This window comes from Phascolarctos cinereus, unplaced genomic scaffold, assembly GCF_003287225.1.
Source record: "Phascolarctos cinereus isolate Bilbo 61053 unplaced genomic scaffold, phaCin_HiC Scaffold_3;HRSCAF=262, whole genome shotgun sequence".
Taxonomy (NCBI): Eukaryota; Metazoa; Chordata; class Mammalia; order Diprotodontia; family Phascolarctidae; genus Phascolarctos; species Phascolarctos cinereus.
Genome location: NW_027555736.1, coordinates 204,904,015 through 204,926,045, shown reverse-complemented (window position 1 = coordinate 204,926,045; position 22,031 = coordinate 204,904,015). Strand labels below are relative to the sequence as shown.

The 22,031-nt window shown below is 39.4% G+C and overlaps 1 protein-coding gene and 1 pseudogene across 4 annotated transcripts; one reads left to right on the top strand and one right to left on the bottom strand.

The window, feature by feature from the left end:
- Positions 1–980: 980 nt before the first annotated feature.
- LYSET (lysosomal enzyme trafficking factor) lies at positions 981–2,987 on the bottom strand. 4 transcript variants are annotated; one of them, XM_078151415.1, is made up of 3 exons: positions 2,914–2,985; positions 2,134–2,240; positions 981–1,812 (listed from the first exon to the last, which is right to left on the bottom strand). In XM_078151415.1, exon 3 carries the CDS (start codon positions 1,794–1,796, stop codon positions 1,401–1,403), a length of 396 nt encoding a protein of 131 aa, XP_078007541.1. In that variant the 5' UTR covers positions 1,797–1,812; positions 2,134–2,240; positions 2,914–2,985; the 3' UTR covers positions 981–1,400. The 4 variants fall into 4 exon arrangements, with proteins under 4 accessions (XP_078007541.1, XP_078007540.1, XP_078007542.1 ...); XM_078151414.1 differs by lacking the exon at positions 2,914–2,985 and adding an exon at positions 2,316–2,650; XM_078151416.1 differs by lacking the exon at positions 2,134–2,240 and having other exon boundaries at positions 2,914–2,987.
- A 3,982-nt stretch (positions 2,988–6,969) lies between these two features.
- On the top strand, positions 6,970–16,034 carry LOC110217760 (large ribosomal subunit protein eL20 pseudogene; annotated as a pseudogene).
- Positions 16,035–22,031: the final 5,997 nt, after the last annotated feature.

Here is a 22,031-nt window from a genome sequence, read left to right as displayed (position 1 = left end):
CCTTGTGACAAGATTTTTATCAGCAGATCTCTTCAGCACATTAAAGCTATCTTTCTACAAAACCACCTATCTTAAGAACTGAAAACTGCAACTTTTTTGGCAGTTAGAAGTCAAACAAATTAATGGACTAGAGGTCTGCAAACCAATCAGCAAGTGCCAATATTCCAGTGATCTACTTGATCCTCCTGCCATAGTCAACCTGCAGATTACAACTTGGTGAATAAACATTAAAGTGTCTTAACTTTTGGTACTGTGCTTGAGGCAGAATGCCTGTCCAGTCTTTCAAATGAAAGCTTGACAAAGCGAGCTCTCTAAACAGATCCAGCACTTTATTCTGTGCATATTTGATGTTGACCTAAGTAATTTTTCCATCTTTCAACAACTTACTCAAGATTAGGAAAGATCCACTACAGTTTCCATTCTTAGCTCCTGGTATAGCTGTACACTTCTACCGCTGAAGTATTCAGGATTTTAAATACATCAGTGTAAAATTTTGTCCTGCTGTTAATGACCTAAGATAGTAATACCAAAAAATCGTGATAGTTATTAAATATGAAAACATTAGCTATTTAAGTAACAGCTTCAGTACAGGATCAAAGGAGATACAAAGATTGTGGCCTGATAACTTAATGACTCACTACTTCTGTTGGATTTCCAGAAGACATCTTTCTTCATTGAGTTAGAGATTAAATTCTGACCTTGGAACTGAAGGAGAAAAATTCCTATACTTTCTCTACAACTTCCAGAATTTAAAACTTTTTTCAGCTATTCTTTCAAAAAAGTGATTAAGAGCCATCAGTAATTAATAGAATCCTAGTTACCTTTCTTACAGATAGAACAAATTCTACATAAATCAAAACAGCTCAATACTATATGAACCATTCTTCATAAGTTCCTAGAAAGCAGATAGAACAGTTTACCTATATACAAAAAGATAAATCTTTGTAAAGTTTATAAAATTTAAAGAGAAGGAAACCAAATACTTATGCAAAATTTAAATTTTATAATCATGTTAGGAACTTTTTACATTTAATACAAAGGAAGTGTCCATATATACTCATTTTTGCCAAAAGGAAAGATTTCTGAATCATTATTTCCTTGCATAATAAAACAAAATCAGAGTCCAGATGTATGTGCTCTAGAAGCTCTAGGTTGAATGACATGATCTTGCTTCCAAAGAAAATCTGAATAACATCCTTAGTTGAAGTCAGCATGATTGTAGCACTGTATACCATTGTCTATCTAAAAATTCATTATTAAAAAACTGCCTCTCATCACATTGCAAAAAAGAAAGGCTCAGCCCAACCACAACTTCCTCTGTAAACTTGAAAGCCCCAGTCTTGTGATTAAACTCGATACAGGACTTGCAGTTTTATAATTAGTTAAGAAAAGTGTTCATTTTATGTGTCAATCAGTTGTAATCTGCTGATCTGATTAGAAGCTTTGACAAAAGTTTGGTGGCGATTGCAAATAATTGCCAGGCATATAGGAATGATACAATAGCCCACAGTTTTGGGGTCAGCTCTTGTGCAAGAATAAAGGAACAAAAACATCTGTAAGTATGGGATTAGAAAAATAATTGTCCATAGCCAAAAAGGCAGAGAAAGTAGTCGAGCTTTCAAGGAATGTGTCCATGTGGTTCCTTCTTGTGGCTCTTTTGGATGTTGCTGAATGTGTTCCAGTGCTAGTCTGTTGTAAGTTTCATTGATTTCAAAAACATAGTAAATTGCAGCTGCACTTGCTAACAGATACAGCCCCACTCCAATCCATCCCATCCTCTGGCGGAAGTTCATCATTCTCCATGCTCTGTGCCTTAAAATGAAAGAATACATTTATTTTCAGTGCTATAGAGATCACAATAATTCTATTAACCTTACTGGTTTCAAAATGGAGCGCTTTAAGTTTTAAGATTTATAAAATTCATGTTTTGCACTTAGCTTTCAAAAACCATTAAGAAATTTAAAAGTCACATAAATTGCTAAGCAAAAAATAATCTGTCTAGTACCAGCATGTTGAATATTCACTGCTTTTATGTTTAACTGGCTGACAGTCCCATAGTTATAAACAAAATGACATCCTGTTTAACAGTGTAATGGTCCTTTTTATTTTTTTAAATATAGTTCAAATATGTACCTCTAGTTGAAAACTGGAATCAAGCCAGCCTCCTGAGGAGCGTTTCACCTCTTTTAGTTGTTCAAATATTTCCTTTTTGGCACAGATCTAGGGCTTTAAATGTTCTCCTGAAAAAAGTTCATACAACTCAAACCAACTCCAGGAAACCTAAAGTTAAACACTGTAACTCTTAAAACACTTACAGAGCTCCCATCCTTCCTTTTCCCACGGCAAGAGTTACAGAGTCAGTTAACTCAGAATACTTGGGGTGTTTTGGCATTTCACAGGAGGCGACCACAAAAGAACCGAAATCCTCTTCCGAACTGATCTCAAAATAAAGTAATAGCCCTCGTTTTCCCTAAACTTCTCCCAGTTACTGCTCTGCCCAGACCAAACGAGGCAGGCAAACACGCACAGCATCACTCAGGACTAAACCCCACAAGCTGCCCCCGGGTCCAGGCACACGGGGTACGGGCTGGAGGTGATTAACAGAAGCGTGACCAAGCCCTCAATCATGTGGACCCTCCAAGCCACCGGCCCCGCCCCCGCCCGGCCACACCCCGGAGCCTCCCGCCGCATTCCCGGGACCGCTCGCTATCTCGCTCTCCGTCTTCCTTCCGGAGCCCAGCAGCCAACCCCGGCTACGGCACGGGGCCGCCGGCTCCTTGGGACAGCGCCACGCCCTCCCCGGGAGCCCCGCGCCGTGCCGCGCCCGGCGGAGGGAAGGTCGGGCGGAGGCTCCGCACCCGGAGCTGAAGGGACCGGACATCCTGGATTCCCCGGGAAGATCCCGGATCTCACCTTCCTGTCCCGGGCGTCCGGCTGTCCCTGAGACCGCCGCAGATCGGAGCTTCCGGCCCCTACCGGAAGTCGATCCAGCAGGAGGACCGGAAGTCCCGCCTTCGCCCAGGCGGGCTGAACGGCGCACCACGCCCCACCCTGCTCTGGTCGAAGCTAGTGCTATCCTTGGCCTAGGGGTAGAGGGCATGGGGACGTGGCTCCTTCTTCACCCTCCCTCCTCCTTCTTCACCCTCCCTCCTCCTTCCTTCGGTTCAGTCTTGTAGAGGCGTATATTGGACTGGGGGTTGGGTTCAATTTTCCGCGCTCTTCCTGTGTTTTTGCCTCAGTGGTGGGGTGAGGAGTCGGGGTAGGGGAGGTCTCTTTGAACCTCTGTTTTTCTCTCTCTGTAGAGTGGGATTCACTTTATGAATTCACTGGATTAGAGATGGAGTGGATTTGACAACTGGTCGCACCCCGGAGACCTCATTTTACAGATGAAACGGTGTTTTTCGTAGCTCTAGTCCACTTCCATTCTTCTCAGTTCTGTTCTTCTATCCTCTCTCACTTCTTACCCAGCCTTGTTTCACTCCAGTAAAAGGTGGTTGAGTCGTTAGAGTCGTGTCCTACTATAAGTGATCCCATTAGGGATTTTCTTTGGCAAAGGTACTGGAGGAGTTTGCCTTTTCTGAAGCTCATTTTACATGTGAAGAAACTGAGGCAAACAGGGTTAAGTGACTTGCCCAGGGTCACACAGCTAGCAAGTCTCTGAGGCTGTATTTGACCTCAGGTGTTCTTGACTACAGACCCGGCACATTGTACTACCTAGCTGCCCCCCAAAATTGTAGTAAACATTAGTCTTTTAAGTTGATAAGTATTAAGTGAAGTGTAAGGCACTGTGCTAAGCACTAGAAACACAATAAAATGCAAGAGTTGTGCAGGTAACACGGGTTACAAAGACAAAACCAAGAGTTCCTTCAAGACTATATTCTGCTAGGGAGATAACACACATACTCGGATAAATAAATGCAAAATAAATTGAGGGAGGAGGGAGCACTAAAAACTGGGAAAGGCATTGCGAAAGGTCTTACCTAGGAAGTGGCAGCTGAACTGAACTTTAAGGCTAGAGAAGCTGAGAAGCAAAAATGAGGACCAACTATATTTCAGGCATGGGGCAGATGCACAGAAACATGAGATAGAATGCTGAATTTGGGAGAACAGCTAGAAGACCAATATGTGAATAGAGCAGCTGTAAGAAAATTATTTGAAATAAAGCTAGAAAGGCAAAAATTCCAGACAGAGGAATTTGTATTTGATCCTGGAAGTAATGCTGTTTGTCCTTCCTTCTGGAAGATGACCATGACATCAGGGAGATAATACCATGACATTGTAGTGAATTGGATTTAAGTGAGGGAGAACTGTGTGAAGTTACCAACCTCATCTTCTCAGGAGGCATCTGGGTCCAGTAGCAAGATATAGATCAGGATGACTGGAGATGAACCTTGATGCAATAATAGCCACTGGAGGCTTCTTCTGAGCAAGGGAGGTACATGATCTTCAGTTTTCTCCCTGTCCTCCTTTCCTTTTCTTTGATTCTATTCTCCCCCATTCTCCTTTCATCTCTGTTTTCCATGCTCATCACCTATAGTCTCACCAGATTTATTTCATAGGATCTTGAAACTTAGAATCTCAGAATCCTAGAGGTGGAAGGGAGTTCATAGGTCTATACTTGCACCTCTTCCCTCACAAAGTTGTGAAGATCAGATGAACAATAGATGTTGTTGGAAAAAACTTTTTACAAAAACAAAATACTAAATTTTCATCTATAATACAAGCTCTTTGAGGGCGGGGACTATGTAATTTTGTCTTTCTACCTAACTCAGCACCCAGCACAGTACTCTTGAGTGTTTGTAACATCACATCTGTCCAAGCCTGGGGTTCCTGAGGAGCAGCCCTCTAATACTAAGTGCTAATGGGACACTGAAAGGATTGTGACTGCTGATTGTCTGAGGAATTATTGTGAATCAGGGCACTCAGTAAACTGGTACACACTTTAGAAGCATTCAAGAGAAGGAAGTCTGGCTAGACTGTGGCAAAAGGCAAGTTTGGACTTTTAAAGGGCAGGTTGGAAATCTGGGAGCCACAGACATGAAGAAGCTGCCTCCATCATTCCTCTTGATTCCCAGTGCCTAAAACACTAGAAAGTGCTTAGAAAAGATTTTCCTTGGTGTGATCTCTTTTCTTCTTTGACCTGAGATCTCTCATTTCCAGCCAAAGAATTATTTTAATTTTGTGTCTGTTTTGGTCTAATCTAAAACTTCCCTGATTTCTATTTTTGTATTTAAGCTGATGAAGAGAAGTACTCACTATACATGGTCATCTTTTCTTTTGTGTAACCATCATTGGGTGGGAGGGACCTAAGCTGGTAATAGTAATCTAAGTGATACTTTCCCTTTGAGAGGGATCAAGTAAAGTGCTTCAATTTGAAACCTGTTGTACCCTAATCTACAGATATTTATTTTATTATGGTAGATTAATATAATTCCAACCTAATACCATTCTTGGAGAGGAAAGTGTGGGAGAGACCACCCACCCACAGAGGTCCTCAGTCTTGCCAGTCCCTCCCTTACTAGATAACTCGGGGGGCAGGCATGGTCCTCATTCTCCTCACAAAAGAAGAAATTGCAGTCTCCCATAAAGATGGGGCCAGATCCCAGAGTAGATATCTATTTATGTCTCTCTTGACCAAACCATCTCTGTATTATACAGCCGACATACATACAATCTTACACATTGAATAAATGTTTCAGTGTTAATTGAATGAATAAAGAGATACATATTCGTGTGATTGGTGAGCAAATTCTGGGTCCATCTAGAGCCCTTCAGTGGTGCTCATTTCTTCTAAGTAAAGACATAAGACAGCTAAAGATCACAGAATTTCTTTCCTGTCTAGAAGTTTGTGCATGAACACTCTGTCATTTACTAGCTCTTCTGCCTTGAGCAGATGTCTTACCCTTTGTTTGCTTCAGTTACTTCACTGGTAAAATGAGAATAATGCCTGCTTTAAGGCAGGGTTAGACTAGCTAATTTCTTGAGGTCTTTTCCAGATGTAAGACCCGTGATTCTATTATTATAATCCAAGGAATATGCAAACAGTAACATCTCTACAATAGCCTGATGAGTGGGCATCCAGGCTCTTTTTAAAAATCTCCCCCTCCTACCATTTTTCTTTTTAACCTCTTTATCTCCATCTCCTTCTGCAACTACACATTTCCCTGGTCCTACTCTACCCCATTCTTTCTCTTTCTTTTTCCCAGTGACACAATAATACTAGGTCCATTGAGCCTAATTGTGAGGAATGCATTTATTATTTACAGACCATCTGTTTCAACTATGATATACAACAACTTTGCACCCAGTAGAATATGACCTATTTGAGGGATAGGGACTATGGGGTTTTTGTTATTGTTGTTGTTTGTTTGTTTTTACCATTCTTTGTTGTGCTTAGCACATAGCAATAGTGTAATTAAATGCTTGTTGACTGACTGTTAGTTATCCAAGCTAAAGTTGGGGCTGAGTGAGAGAGCTTGTTTCTTTGCCATAGCTATCCTGCACAAAAGCAGAAATAACCAGTCATAGGGGCACCAAGAGAAATGACTTTTCAGATTAATGTTAAGTTAGCAAAGCAACAGCCATTTAATCTTTATGGTTGCCATACCCAAAACATGTTTCCTTCAACTTTTAATAGGAATGAGGAGCAAATGATTGCTTCTCTGCTATGTTCATTGTGCCAAGGAATATTATAGCTGAATTCCAGAACTATCAGGTCAGGGAGAAAATACTGCAAGCGTCCAGAAAGAAACAATTCAGATATGGTGGAACCACAGTCAGGATTGCACAGGATCTTGCAGCTTCTACATTAAAAGATCAGAAGAAAAATTCTGGAACAATGGAGCCTGCAGAAAGAAGAGTACAGCAGTTTTTTAGCTCATGAGGCTAGGGGGAGTAATCAGAAAGGTCTGTCTTGCTGTGGCTGAAGGAGACCAGTACAAGATGGAGGCATTCTGGTAGGCCAGCAGCATGCCCCACCTCAGCAAACCAGCAGGAGATCCTGAGCCCCAGGGAGGTGGATCAGGCGAGTGCCAACACTATGACCCACATGGGTTGGCACAGCCAGGGGAACCGGCAGACACCAACTCAGAGAACCAAGGCAAAGGGGCATCCACAAACACCTGAGCCTACCTGTGCTCTAGTGAAGCCCTGAGTGAGGAGGTGACCTCCACCCCCATACTCCACCCCATGAACTTCCGTGTAATCCCAGGGAAACACAGAAAAACCCACCCGGGCCTTGGCACACACCAGCCACCACCACCAGCTCCAGCTCAGCACCAGGTAAGCTACATCCTCTACAGCCTCCAGCTGCCAGAACCTGAGGCCCCAGCACACAAAGCCAGTAACCAGGCCTCTAACTCCCAGCACAAGAAGTGTGGAACAGTGCCCCCTGTTCCCCAGAAGCAGACGTCAACTTTAGAAGCCAGGAAAAAGGCAAACACCATGAGTAAGAAGCAACATAGAACAAGAAAGACCATAGATTCTAACTATGGGGACAGGGAAGATCAAAACACGAATTCAGACAATATACCCACATCTGACACCTCAAAGGGGCATATGAACTGGTCTCAAGCCCAAAAAGAGCTCAAGAAGGATTTTAAAAGTCAAATAAGAGAGGTAGAAGAAAAATTGGAAAAGGAAATGAGAGGTATGAAAGAGAGAGTCAATAGCTTGGAAAAGGAAGAACAAAAATTGACTGTAGAGGGGCAGGTGGGTGGCACAATGGATGGAGCAGTGGCCCTAGAGTCAGGGGGACCCAAGTTCAAATCTGACCTCAGATACATAACACTTACTAGCTGTGTGACTCTGGGCAACTCACTTAACCCCAATTGTTTCACCCAAAAAAAAAAGTGTAGAAAACAAGTTCTTGAGAGAGCGGAGCCAAGATGGCAGAGTAAAAGCAGTGACTTGCTTGAGCTCTCCCCCAAATCCCTCCAAATACCTATAAAAAATGGCTCTAAACAAATTCTAAAGCAGCAGAACCCACAAAAAGACAGAGTGAAACAGATTTCCAGCCCAAGACAACTGGATGATTGATCAGAAAGGTATATTGCACCTGGCTGAAAGAAAAGTGCAGTTCAGTGTGGGCACGCAGGCTGCAGCAAACCTGGAGCAGGCTTCAGAGGACTGAATCGTGGGCAGCTGTGGTGGTTTACAGACATCTCAACCCACGAACGCCAAAGACAACTTAGAAGGTCAGTGGGAAAAGTCTGTTTCTGTGGTGCTGAGAGAGGAGCTTGGGGTCTCAGCTCCAGTTCCCTGAGAGCACCACGGGGGCGGCAGCTGCCTCCTGAGCTTCTGGCCCAGAGACTGAGGGGGAATTGAGTGGCTGATCAGATGGGGGATTGCAGGAATCACTTGCTTTGCCAGTGCTTGGATCTGGGTCAGAGTTCTGGGCGGCAGTTCAGGGGTGAGGAGGAGTGCTGGTGTGGTGGAGCTTGGAGTGGCAGTGAAAAGGAAACCTTCCTCACAGTTCCAGGACAGAAAGGAGTGCTTGTTGTCAGTAATAGACCAGAGCACAGGCCAAGAAAGGAACAAACACCTCACCCCTTATCATACCACCTTGCAAGAACTGAAAATTTACAGGTACCTACAAGTATCTCTGAAAACAGCTGTACAAACCCCCAAAGCTTGGGACAGTACACATTGGAAGAATACTTTTACCTTAACAAAGAGTTTAAAACTCAAATAATTGGCCAGGATCATGAGCAAGCAGCTCAAAAAGAGTCAGACTATATTATCTTACTTTGGTGAAAAAGAAGATCAAAATATACAACCAGAAGAAGACAACAAAGTCAAAGCTCCTACATCCAAAGCCTCCAAGAAAAATATGAATCAGTCCCAGGCCTTGGAAGAGCTCAAAAGGGATTTTGAGAAGCAAGTAAGAGAAGTAGAGGAAAAACTGGGAAGAGAAATGAGAGTGATGCAAGAAAATCATGAAAAACAAGTCAACAGCTTGCTAAAGGAGAACCAAAAAAATACTGAAGAAAATAACACCATGAAAAATAGCCTAGGCCCAAATGGCAAAAGAGGCCCAAAAAGCCAAGGAAGAGAAGAATGCCCTAAAAAGCAAAATTGGCCAAATGGAAAAGGAAGTCCAAAAGATTACTGAAGAAAATGCTTCCTTAAAAATTAGAATAGAGCAATTGGAAGCTAGTGACTTTATGAGAAATCAAGACACTGTAAAACAAATCCAAAAGAATGAAAAATTAGAAGACAATGTGGGAAAATATTACTCCTGGGTAAGCCAAGCTAATATAACAAAAATGACAATTTGGCCTAAATTAATTTACTTATTCAGTGCCATACCAACCAAACTACCAAAAAATTATTTTGTAGAGCTAGAAATTGGAGATAGATTTTTTTTAGAGCTAGAAAAGTTCATCTGAAATAACAAAAGGTCAACAATATCAAGGGAATTAAGGAATAGAAATGCAAGGGAAGGTGGCCTAGATATAGCAGATCTAAAGAATGTGAATGGGATGAAAACAATCCCATAAAACAAAAGTGAATAGCAGAGTGGATTAAAAACCAGAATGCTACAATATGTTGTTACAAGAAACACATTTGAAGTAGAGACACACACAGAGTAAAGGTGAAAGGTGAAAGGCTGGAGCAGAATATACTGTGCTTCAGCTGAAGTTGAAAAAAAAAGGAGGGGTAGTAATCCTGGTCTCAGACAAAGCAAAAGCAAAAAATAGATCAGATTAAAAGAGACAAGGAAGGAAACTACATCTTGCTAAAAGGTGCCATAGACAATGGAGTGACATCAATACTAAACATATATGCACCGAGTGTTACAGCATCCAAATTCTTAAAGGAGAAGTTAAGTGACTTATAAGAAGAAATAGACAGCAAAATTATACTAATGGGGGACCTCAACCTTCCTCTCTCAGAACTAGATAAATCTGACCACAAAATAAACAAGAAAGAAGTCAAGGAGATGAATAGAATTTTAGAAAAGTTAGATGTGATAGACCTCTGGAGAAAATTGAATGGGGATAGGAAGGAATATACTTTTTTCTCGGTGGTACATGGCACTTACACAAAAATTGACCATGCACTAGGGCATAAAAACCTCACAATCCAATGCAGAAAGACAGAAATATTAAATGTATCCTTTTTAGATCATGATGCAATAAAAATTATATGTGATAAAGAGCCATGGAAAGATAGATTAAAAATTAATTGGAGAAGCCAAGATGGCAGCTAAGCAGTAAGTCGCTCTCACTCTCTCCCTTATCAACCTTGAAAAACCCAGAAAATACCATCGTAGGAAAAACAGGTTGCTGGATAAGTGTTCTCTTCCTTTTTATGCCTGTCTTGAGACTTGTAATTGAAGATCAGTTTTTTCCATTAAGTTCTGGTCTTTTCATCAGGAAGGTCTGGAAATCCCCTATTTCACTGAATGACCATCTCCTTGACTAAAAGATTATGCTCAGTTTTGCTGGGTAATCTAAGCTCCTTTGCCTTATAGAATATCATATTTCATGCCCTCCTCCAATAATTGAAAAGTCAGATTGAGAAAGTTTGAGGACCACCTGAAGAAGCAGACACATATACTCCAGACAGGCATGGATACAGAGAGATAATCATTGAGTGAGGAAGCTTCAAGGAGCATGACCAGGGGGAGAACTGATAGTGGATTCAAGAGAGTAGCAGCCTTAGCATCAGAGTTGGACTGCACAGAAGACTATAACAGGAAAAGATTTCTATGCATTGTAGTTTTGAAATAATGAGTTGCCGTGGCCCATGTATGCCTATTTTGCTGTATGCCTATTTTGTTCAGTCATTTCAGTTGTGTCCAACTTTCTTCACCCCATTTGGGGTTTTCTTGGCAAAGATACTGAAGTGATTTGTCATTTCCTTCTCCAGCTCATTGTACAGATGAGGAAACTGAGGCAAATGGAGTTAAGTGACTTGCCCAAGGTCACATAATTAGTAAGTGTCTGAGGTCGGATTTGAACTCAGGACAATGGGTCTTTCTGACATCTCTCTATCCACTGTGCCACCTAGCTTGCCTCATTACCATTGCTCTGTAAGTTTACTCCCACTTTTCTTCTTACTTCCCACTACAAAGAAGCTTTGTATTTTGGTGGAGGAATATATCCCTTTTGGAGGGTAGGAAGGAGAGGACTGTTTGGTAGCTATTGTTCTTACTATGATAATAAATACCTTTGCTAAAAGCTAAAAAAAAAATTAATTGGAAACTAAATAATCTAATGCTAAAGAATGAGTGGGTCAAAAAACAGATCACAGAAACATATTTTGTCAAAGGGAACAATAATAATGAGAAAACATACCAAAATATATGGAATGCAGCCAAAGTAGTACTTAGGGGAAATTTTATATCTCTAAATGCTTGCATGAATAAAACAGAGAAAGAGCAGATCAATGGATTGGGCATGCAATCAAAAAAGTTAGAAAAAGAACACATTAAAAATCCCCAGTTAAATACCAAATTAGAAATTCTGAAAATCAAAGGAGAGAATAATAAGATTGAAAGTAAGAAAATTATTGAACTAATAAATAAGACTAAGAGCTGGTTTTATGAAAAAAAATAAAATAAAATAGGTAAACTTTTGGCTAATTTGATTTAAAAAAAAAGAAAGAAAACCAAATTATCAGTATCAAAAATGAAAAGAGTGAATTGACACCAATGAAGAGGAAATTAAAGTAATAATTAGGTGCTATTTTGCCCAACTGTATGCCAATAAATCTTACGATCTAAGTGAAATGGGTGAATATTTACAAAAATATGAATTCCCAGATTAATGGAAGAGGAAATAAAATACTTAAACAACTACATTTTAGAAAAAGAAATTGAACGAGCCAATAAACTCCCTAGGAAAAAAACTCCAGGGCCAGAAGCATTTACAAGTGAATTCTACCAAACATTTAAAGAAAAATTAATTACAATGTTATATAAACCATTTGGAAAAATAGGTGAAGAAGGAGTTCTACCAAATTTATTTTATGCTACAAATATGGTGCTGATACCTAAACCAGGAAGAGTGAAAACAGAAAAAGAAAATATTGACCAATTTCCTTAATGAATATTGATGAAAAAATTTTTAAATAAAATATTAGGAAACAGATTGCAGCAATTTGTCACGAGGATAACACACTATAACCAGGTGAGTTTTATACCAGGAATGCAGAGCTGGTTTAATATTAGGAAAACTATTAGCATAATTGACCATATCAATAACAAAACCAACAGAATTCATATGATTATCCCAATAGATGCAGAAAAGGCTTTTGACAAAATACAGTACCCATTCCTATTAAAAATGGTAGAGAGTATAGGAATAAATGGAACTTTCCTGAAAATGATAAGTAGTATCTATCTAAAACCATCAGCAAGCATTATCTATAATGGGGATAAGCTAGAAGCATTCCCAGTAAGACCAGGAGTGAAAAAAGAATGTATTATCACCACTGTGATTCAGTATTATACTAGAAATGTCAACTTTAGCAGTAAAAGAAGAAAAAGAAATTGAAGGAATTAGACTAGGCAATAAGGAAATGAAACTACCATTCTTTGCAGATGATATGATGGTGTACTTAGAGAATCCTAGAGAATCAACTAAAAAACTAGTTGAAATAATTAACAACTTTAGCAAAGTTGCAGCATATAAAATAAACCCACACAAATCATCAGCATTTCCATATATTATCAACAAAGCTCAGCAAGAAGAGATAGAAAGAGAAATTCCACTTAAAATAACTGTAGACAATATAAAATATTTGGGAATCTACTTGCCAAGACAAACTTAGGAACTATACGAACATGATTATAAAACACCTTCCTTTTTTTTTAAAAACTAATTTATTTTAATTTATCAATAATCAATTCCATAAGCTTTTGAGTTTTAAATTTTTCTACCCCTCCCTCCCCATCTCCCTTCCCAAGATGGAATGCAATCTGATATAGGCTATACATATACATTCCTATTAAACATATTTTCACATTAGTCATGTTGTAAGGAAGAATTAAAACCAATAGGAGGAACCACAAGAAAGAGAAAACAAAACAAAACAAAAGAAAAAATAGCAAATAGTATGCTTCAATCTGCATACAAACTCCATAGTTCTTTCTTTGGCTGTGGATAGCATTTTCCATCATGAGACCTTTGGAGATGTCTTAGATCCTTGCATTTCTGAGAAGGGCTAAGTCTATCCATATTAGTCATTACACAACATGGCTATTACTGTGTACAACATTCCTCTGGTTCTGCTCACTTCACTAAGCATCAGTTCATGTTAAGTCTTTTCAGGTTTTTCTCAAGTCTGCCTGCTAATCATTTCTTATAGCACAATAGTATTCCATTACATTCATATACCACAACTTGTTCAGCCATTCCCCAATTGATGGGCATTGCCTCAATTTCCAATTCTTTGCCACCACAAAAAGAGCTGCTATAAATATTTTTGTACATGTGGGTCCTTTGTATGATCTCTTTGGGATACAGCCCTAGAAGTGCTATTGCTGGGTCAAAGGGTATGTACATTTTTATAACCCTTTGGGCATAGTTCCAAATTGCTCTCCATAATGGTTGGATCAGTTCCAACTTTCCCACATCTCCAACATTTATCATTTTCCTTACAAAACACTTTTCACACAAATAAAGTCAGATCTAAACAATTGGAAAAATGTCAATTGCTCATGGGTGGGCTAAGCTAATATAATAAGAATGACAATCCTACCTAAATTAATTTACTTATTCAGTGCCATACCAATCAAACTACCAAAAATTATTCTATACAGCTAGAAAAATAATAACAAAATTTATCTGGAAGAACAAAAGGATATCAAGGGAATTAATGAAAAAAAAAGGCATGGAAGATGGCCTACCCATACCAGATATAAAACTATATTAAGCCGTGATCGTCAAAACTATTTGGTACTGGCTAAGAACTAGAGTAGTGGATCAAAGGAATAGATTACACAAGACATAGTAGTCAATGATTATAGTAATCTACTCTTTGATAAACACAAAGACTCCAGCTTCTGGAATAAGAACTCGCTATGTGACAAAAACTGTTGGGAAAACTGAAAAATGCGATGGCAGAAACTAAGCATAGACCAACATTTCATACTGTATACCAAGATAAGGTCACAATGAGTACATGATTTAGACATAAAGCAAATTTAGACCATGAGCAAATTAGGAGAGCAAGGAATAGTTTGGCTGTCAGATCTATAGAGAAGGGAAGAATTTATGACCAAACAAGAGATAAAAAAAAATTATGAAATGCAAAATGGATAATCATTTTGATTACAGTAAATTAAAAAAATTTTGCCAAACAAAACCAATGCAACCAAGATCAGAAGGAAAGCAGCAAGCTGGAAAACAATTTTTACAGCAAGTATTTCTGATAAAGCCTTTATTTCTCAAATATATAGAGAACTGACCAAATTTATAAAACTACAGATCATTTTCCAATTGATAAATGGTCAAAGAATATGAACAGGCAGTTTTCAGATGGAGACATTAAAGCTACCTATATTCATATGGAAAAAATGCTCTAAATTACTATTGATTAGAGAAATGCAAATTAAAACAACTTTGAGGTACCGCCTCACACCTATTAGATTGATTAATATGACAGAAAAGGAAAATGATAAATGTTGGAGAAGATATGGGAAAAGTGGGACACTAATGTATTATTGGTGGAGTTGTGAACTGATCTAACTATTCTGGAGAGCAATTTGGAACTATGCCCAAAGGGCAATCAAACTGTGCATATCCTTTGATCCAGCAATACCACTTCTAGGTCTGCATCCCAAAAAGATCATAAAAAGGGGAAAAGGACCTATGTGTACAAAAATATTTATAGCAACTCTTTTTTGTAGTGGCCAAGAATTGGAAATTGAGGGGATGCCCATCAATTGGGGAATGGCTGAACAAGTTGTGGTATATGAATGTAATGGAATACTATTGTGCTATAAGAAATGATGAATGAGTGGATTTCAGAAAAATATGTAAAGTCTTACATGAACTGATACTGAGTGAAATGAGTGGAACCAGGAGAACATTGTACACGTTAGCAGCAACATTGTGTGATGATCAACTGTGATTGATTCAGCTCTTCTCAGCAATGCAATGATCCAAGATAATTCCAAAAGACTCATGATGGAAAATGCTATCCACATCCAGAGAAAGAACATGAAGTCTGAATACAGTTTGAAGCATACTATTTTCACTTTTTTTGGTAGCTTTTTCCTTTTGTTCTGTTTCTTCTTTCATAACATAACTAATGTGGAAATATGTTTACATGATTACACATGTATAACCTAGATCAGATTGCTTGCTGTCTTACAGAGGGGGGATGGGAAGGAGGGAAGAAAAAAAATTTGACACTGGAAATCTTATTTTAAAAAAAAAATTTAAAAATGTATGTCTCAGTAGGCTCTCTGAGTCCATCTTTAAAGGTTCCCAAACTTATTTGGCCTACTGCCCCGTTTAAAAAAAAAATTACTCTTCCTTTTGCGGATTGGCAGGGAGTGAGGCGACAGCACCACGAAGGCCTCGGGCACCCTGAGAGTGCTTACTCCCAAGAGTACTCCAGTGCCGCCTCTTTATTGGATGAGGATCTTTGCTCCCTAATCATGTTGTATCACAGTCCCGATTCTGGTACTTCATTTCCCAGCTGAAAAAGATGAAGTGTTCTGGAGAAATTGTATACTGTAGACAGGTCTTTAAAAAGTCCCCTCTTAGCATGAAAAACTTTGGCATCTATCTGGCTACGATTCTGAGAGTGGAACCCACAACAGGTACAGGGAGTACAGGGACCTGAGCACTGCTGGTGCTGTCATTCAGTGCTACCGAGATATGGGAGCCCGTGACCGTGCCAAGGCCCACTCCATCCAGATCATGAAAGTGAAAGAAATTCCTGCCAGCAAGTGCCGCCGGCCTGCAGTCAAGCAGTTTCATGATTCCAAAGTCAAGTTCTCTCTGCCCCGCAGAGTTCTGTGTGGCCAGCACAAACCACGCTTTACTACCAAGAGACCCAACACATTCTTCTAAGTGCAAAGACAAGGAGGCACCTGTTATTTGATCTGTGTAAATAAATTTCTCAATTGGAACCCCCTGAAAAAAATTACTCAGTGCCCCCCTGGAAATCCACTTACTTTAGCCCTTTAGCTTTTTAAAAAAAATTTGCTTCATTTCAAAAAAATATAAAATATTATTTTTTTAAAATGACATATCTTAAATTTAATAATTTACTTCAAATTTGTGGGATTTTTCCCCCTGAATTTAAATTTTGATGATTCAATATTATGTCATATAATCATACAATATCATATTGTAAACAAGTCATTACTTGCACATATTCCTTCTGATGCATACTGGACTTCCTGACAATGGGGACATGCCTGATAACACTTGCTTGTTAAGACCTGTTGGCAGACTTGACCACTGATTGGTTATAACTTGAGTTTTGTGTGTTTATTTGGAAAATAAAGTAATCACTACAACTTTAACTGTTACACAACAGATGAAACATGTACAAATGGTTTTTCAAAACTTTCTTCTCTTTTCTTCTTTTCTTTCCTTATGCTTCCTCCTAATTTTATTTAACACCTCCAATTGCACAGGAGGCTACTACCGCTCCCCTGGATCGTTCCAGCACCCTCCCCCCACAGCAATATCACCCACTTTGGGAACCTACCTTCTGAGATGGATAGCATGTTTCATCATGAATCCTTTGGAATTGTGATTGTTCATTGTGTTGATCAAAGATACTAAGTCTTTCAGAATTGTTTGTTTTTACAATGTTGCTATTAATTGTATAAAATATGTAACATTTCTTAACTGCCAAGTCCTTTCCTTAGTCAAATCTATCTCCACCTCAAGTGAAACAAATGTACAAATTATTCTACTCAACTCAACAAGCATGTATTACACACTTATGTCTAAAGGGGAAAAAATAAAGCAAAGATCTTCTTCAATGTAGGAATATCCCATAAGATAATGTCAAAGACTCTTTGGCCTCTTTGATTTTTTAAAAAATCATATTAAGACTGTCTATATATCACTTTTTAAAACGCCTTTTTATGTGTTTCTTCTTTATAGCTTAAATATTTGTGGTGCTTTAATTTTTTTCCAAAGTACTTATGAGAAAAAACAATGTAGGAGGTCGGTAGGACATACATTTCTTTCCCCCATTTTATATACTGAGGAACTGGAAAAGCTAAATGCTTTGACTAAACTATGTAGAGCTATGTAAACTAAACTAGAATAGTAGAGAGCCCAGGACTTGTAACTCACTAATATTGTACTTCCTTTTAGATCACTCTGCTTCCACTTGTTAAGTTCCAATGGATCCACTAAGATTATTTAGGCTGTTTCTTGAATTCTTTCGACCACAGGAATTCCAGTTCCATTTAACATTGTTAGAGGGAGCACAGTATATTGAGAAAAGCACTGGATTTGGGGTCAGAGAACCCAGGGTAAACACTATTCTTATATATTTATTAAAAATAGCATCATGTGATTTCTATGGATAGTGTTTGTGTCATAAATCTAGAGTTTTAAGGAACCCAAGAAGCCATTTACTCCAACTTCCATGATTTTATAGTTAAAGAAATGTAGGCTCAGAGGAGGTTAAGTGACTTGCCTAATGTCACAGCAGGATTTGAATCCAGTGTGTAGGTTGGGCTATCAAGCCCCAGCAAAACTCCACATTATTAATTCATCCATATTTGATCCCAGAGTGCCCTGAGGCAGCACGTAGTTGAGTATGAAAAGCTTTGATGAGAAGCGTCATGTATGCCTTTTCCCAAACATGCTTTTGCCCAAACATGCTCTTTCCAAAACTATATCCCCATATCTTATTCCTCAAACCTGTTCTCTTCTAATTATCTGATTAGTGGGCTTGTCTTGAACCCACATATTTTCCCAAGTAATTGAAATCCAAAGTAAGCACCCCACGACTGACATCCTGGGCCCTCCTACAGGATGTAAGCCTGATACACACCCAACAGTTGCCTTATATATTGCCCTTGGGACACTGAGGGTGCTCAGAGCTTCATGACCTCCAAACCTGTAAGTCTAATAAATGCCTTGTTTGCTTGTATCCCAGTAGCAATGTCTGTTCTTCCACAACCCCTACTACTCTTTGTTGCTTTTTTCTTAGGTCCTCTCGATGCCTGAATCAGGGTTCTTCCCCTTGTACCACACTGATTGAACTGACGATTTTTGTTGTTGTTGTTCAGTTGATTATTCGTATCTGACTCTTCGTGACCCTATGTTCTATGTTGTCTGTGAGGCTTTCTTGGTAAAGATACTGAAGTGATTTGCCATTTCCTTCTCCCATGATTAAGGCAAACAGAGATGAAGTGATATGCCCAGGGTCACACAGCTAGTAAGTGTCTGAGGCTACATTTGAACTCAGATCTTCCTTATTCCAGCCCTAGCACTCTATCCACTGATTTACATAGCTTTCCCCTTAACTGATGTTAGCTTCTAATTATTTCATGGGCTAGGGAAGGCAATAGGATATAAAAGAGCAGTGAATTTGTAGTTATCATACCTGAGCAGCTACCTGAGGTCTTATGCTTAATAGAAATGTCTCACCTAGTGGGAAACAGGCCCAGTGAGAACAGGTCAGATGTGTCTACCCCTGGGGAAGGCAGCATGACCTTACCAGAAAAATCAATGGTCCTAAAGTAGAGGAGGCATGAGTTGTTCCTCCATACATGTACTCTGGTCATACATGTTCCTTCCATATGTTCTCTTTATACATGATCCCTATGATATTTGCGGGAGAGCGTGCTCAAGTTTATGGAAGGAATGCTTTGTTGTGATTTATTTTGATATAGCATTAAATGTCTTTGTTTTGCACTATTTGTGTCCTGTTGCTGCCTAGAGGAAAAGAGTCATCATTGCTGGGGACAAATGAACCATGGTTTAAAAAGATATGGATCCAGAAAATAACTTAAATCTGGGGTAGCTACCTATTCTGGGGGCCTGACATGTGAGAGGAGGTTGCTACAGATATTGCTGTGGGTAGAAGAATGACATGATGGCATCTGTGCATAAGGAAAATATTTGGGAGTGGTAAAAAATAGATTTGACAGGGGAGACAATGTGGGTAGATTGAGCTATTAAGAGATTATTAAAATAAACCATAGGGGTGGTGATAAGGTGCCCTAGTGGGGTGGTGGCAGTAGGAATAGAGAGTAGGAGATAAAGAATGGCCAAGATTTAGCAAATCATTGAATGTGAAAGGTGAGAGGGAAGCATCGAGGTGAAATTCAACAAAATACCACTAGATGGTGATCAGTACTCAGCGCAATACAGTAAGCGCTGAAATTATTTCTTTTGAAAGTGGCCAAAATATTCAGTAAGGAAGTTTTCTTTCCCTGAAGATTGGAAAATTTCTCAAGTCAGTTTTTGGAAAAAACATTTCACTGCTCTATTTGTGGGAATTTGCTTCGTTTTTAAATAACACTACTTACGTATTTATTTATTCTGTGAATGGACTAAACAGAAAGACTGCACTGACTACGGACAGGTACATTAATAGCAGCCCACAGGATAAAGCAGGCAGCTAAGTGGTGCAGTGGATAGAACACTGAACACCAGAGCTGGAGTCCCGAAGGTCTAAGTCCAAATCTGGTCAAATCTGTGATCCTAGGCAAGTCACTTAACCCTGTTTGCCTCAGTTTCCTCACCTATAAAATGAGCTGGAGAAGGAAATGACAAACCAGCCCAGTACCTTTGCCCAGAAAACACCAAATGGGGTCATGAAATGTCAGAGGTGACTCAACAACAACAATAAAAATATATAAAGCACATTATTTACAACTTAGAGTTGTAGGAAATACAAGCAATACACTCACTTTATAAATGGGGAAATTGAGGCACAGAGACTTTTCAAAAATTCTGTAGCTTCAATGGGAGAAACAAGACTTCAAATCTTGGTCTTCTAAATCCAATTCCCAGAGACTGTTCCATTCCTGCTACTTCGTGTGCTGAGCACACAGTACCAGAATTGAACTAGAGAATGTGACTAGCAAGATAATACTTAGTCCCATTAAATCACAGCCTTTACTTAAATGTGAAATTAAATGACAGAATATCCTAACTTCTGAGACTCTTTTGACTGGTAGACAAAATCTAGATTTGAAAATCTCAGTCCTGGCTCTTTAGGGTTCTCCAGGCCTTTTTCCTTTGCTTCCTCTCGTTTAGTCTCTCTTTAAGAAGTATAGCTTTTATTTTATACTCAAAAATTTCCATATAATACAAGTCAGCGTATTAAGGAATTCATTCTTTTTAAAAAAAATTTATTAATTTATTTTGATTTATCAGCAATCACTTCCATATGCTTTTGAGTTGAAAATTTTTCTCCCCCTCCTCCCCCCCACCCTCCCCAAGACAGCGCACAATCTGATACAGGCTTTGCATTTAACATTGCTGTTAAACATATTTTCACATGAGTGAAGTTGTAAGTAAAAATTAAAACCAATGGGAGGAACCATCAGAAAGATGAAACAAAACTCAACAGAAGGTAAAAATAAGTGAGAGCGATTGGACTTGCATAGTTCTTTCTTTGGATGTGGACAGCATTTTCCATCCCAAGGCCTCTGGAGATGCCTTAGATCCTCCTAATGCTGAGAAGGGTTCAGTTTAACAACTTTGGTCATTGCATAACGTGGCTGCTATTGTATTACAAAGTCCTCGTGGTTCTGCTCACTTCACTCAGCATCAGACCGTATAAGTCTTTCCAGGTTTTTCTGCAGTCAGCCTGGTCCTCATTTCTTGTAGCACAAGAGCATTCCATTCCATTCATACACCACCACTTGCTCAGCCGTTCCCCAGTGGACGGGCATCCTCTCCATTTAAGGGATTCATTCTGCAGCAGATCTGCTGCGGCCCGTGTTGAAGAGGTGTGGTGCTGTGGGAAAAGCACTGAATGTGAAGTCAAGAGACTTGGATACTAGTCCTTGTTCTGCCACAACATGGGATCTTGGGCAAGTCAACTGCCCTGTCTCAGGCCTGTCTCAGCTTCCTTACCTGTAAAATGAAGGTGGCTGGGAAATCTATCTTATCTAAACTTGATGTGAATCATGTCTACGTGCCTGCTTACTTTTGAGTTATTTGCCTTAGGATGCAAAAGGACTTGAGGAGAAGGCGGGGATGTGCTGGAGTTAGAGGGTTGAATTTTCATTCTGAGCATCCGCCTCTCAGAAACCAGTAAAAGCTACACATCCAAGCTTGATTTGTTCTTGTTGTTGTTGTTGTCTAATTGCCTAGACTTAAGAAAGTGGTGGAGAAAATGTTAATGATGCAGATGAAACGTAAGAGTGTGCGGTGTATACATTTCCCTGCTGCCGACTCTTCCCCCTCCATTAAATGTTTATACATCCCTTTGAGAAAGGGCATGATAAATTAAGAGATGCCCTCTTACTGTGCTGCCCACTTGCATTTTACAAATTTTTAGTATATAAATGTTCTTTCACTGCCCCTTTCAACCACCACATTATTCACACCCACAAAAGGAGCATCATTTTACTGTAGATAGGGAGATCAGGAAAGGCTGCACGTAGAAAGCGTCTCAGAGTTTTGATTCCAACTATGAGGGGATAGCCAGCGCAAAGACATCAAGGTGGGAGGTGGAACAGCAAGGAAACCAATTTGACTGGACCTCAGCTCAAAGGAGCAGGGTAATGAGAAAGAAATTTAGAAAGGTAGTTTGGGGTTAAGTTGTCTTTACAAAGCTGAACATAGGAGCTTACGTTCAATCCTAGAAGCAAAGAGGACTTGTTGCAATAGACTAGGCCAAGGACTATGAGGGCCATGTAAATTGAGAGGAGATAGAGATATTGTAGAAGTAGAAATGGCAATATTGGGAGAATGATTGGATAAGTGGGGTGAGGGAGAGGGAGGAGTCAGGTTTGTACCTTCAAGGTTACAAACATGAATGATTGTATGAGGACAGTGGTGCCCTCAACAGTAATAAAAAAAAAACCACTCCTGTAATTAGGAGGAAATCTAAAGTTCCTTATACATATAGAG

Bases quoted from the DNA above. Each gene is read 5' to 3' on its own strand.
- LYSET (XM_021000352.2), bottom strand. From the start codon at position 2,392: ATGCCAAAACACCCCAAGTATTCTGAGTTAACTGACTCTGTAACTCTT. The intron at 1,813-2,315 runs GTAAGTGTTTTA...TTTCATTTTAAG, and splicing joins AAAGGAAGGATGGGAGCTCT to GCACAGAGCATGGAGAATGA.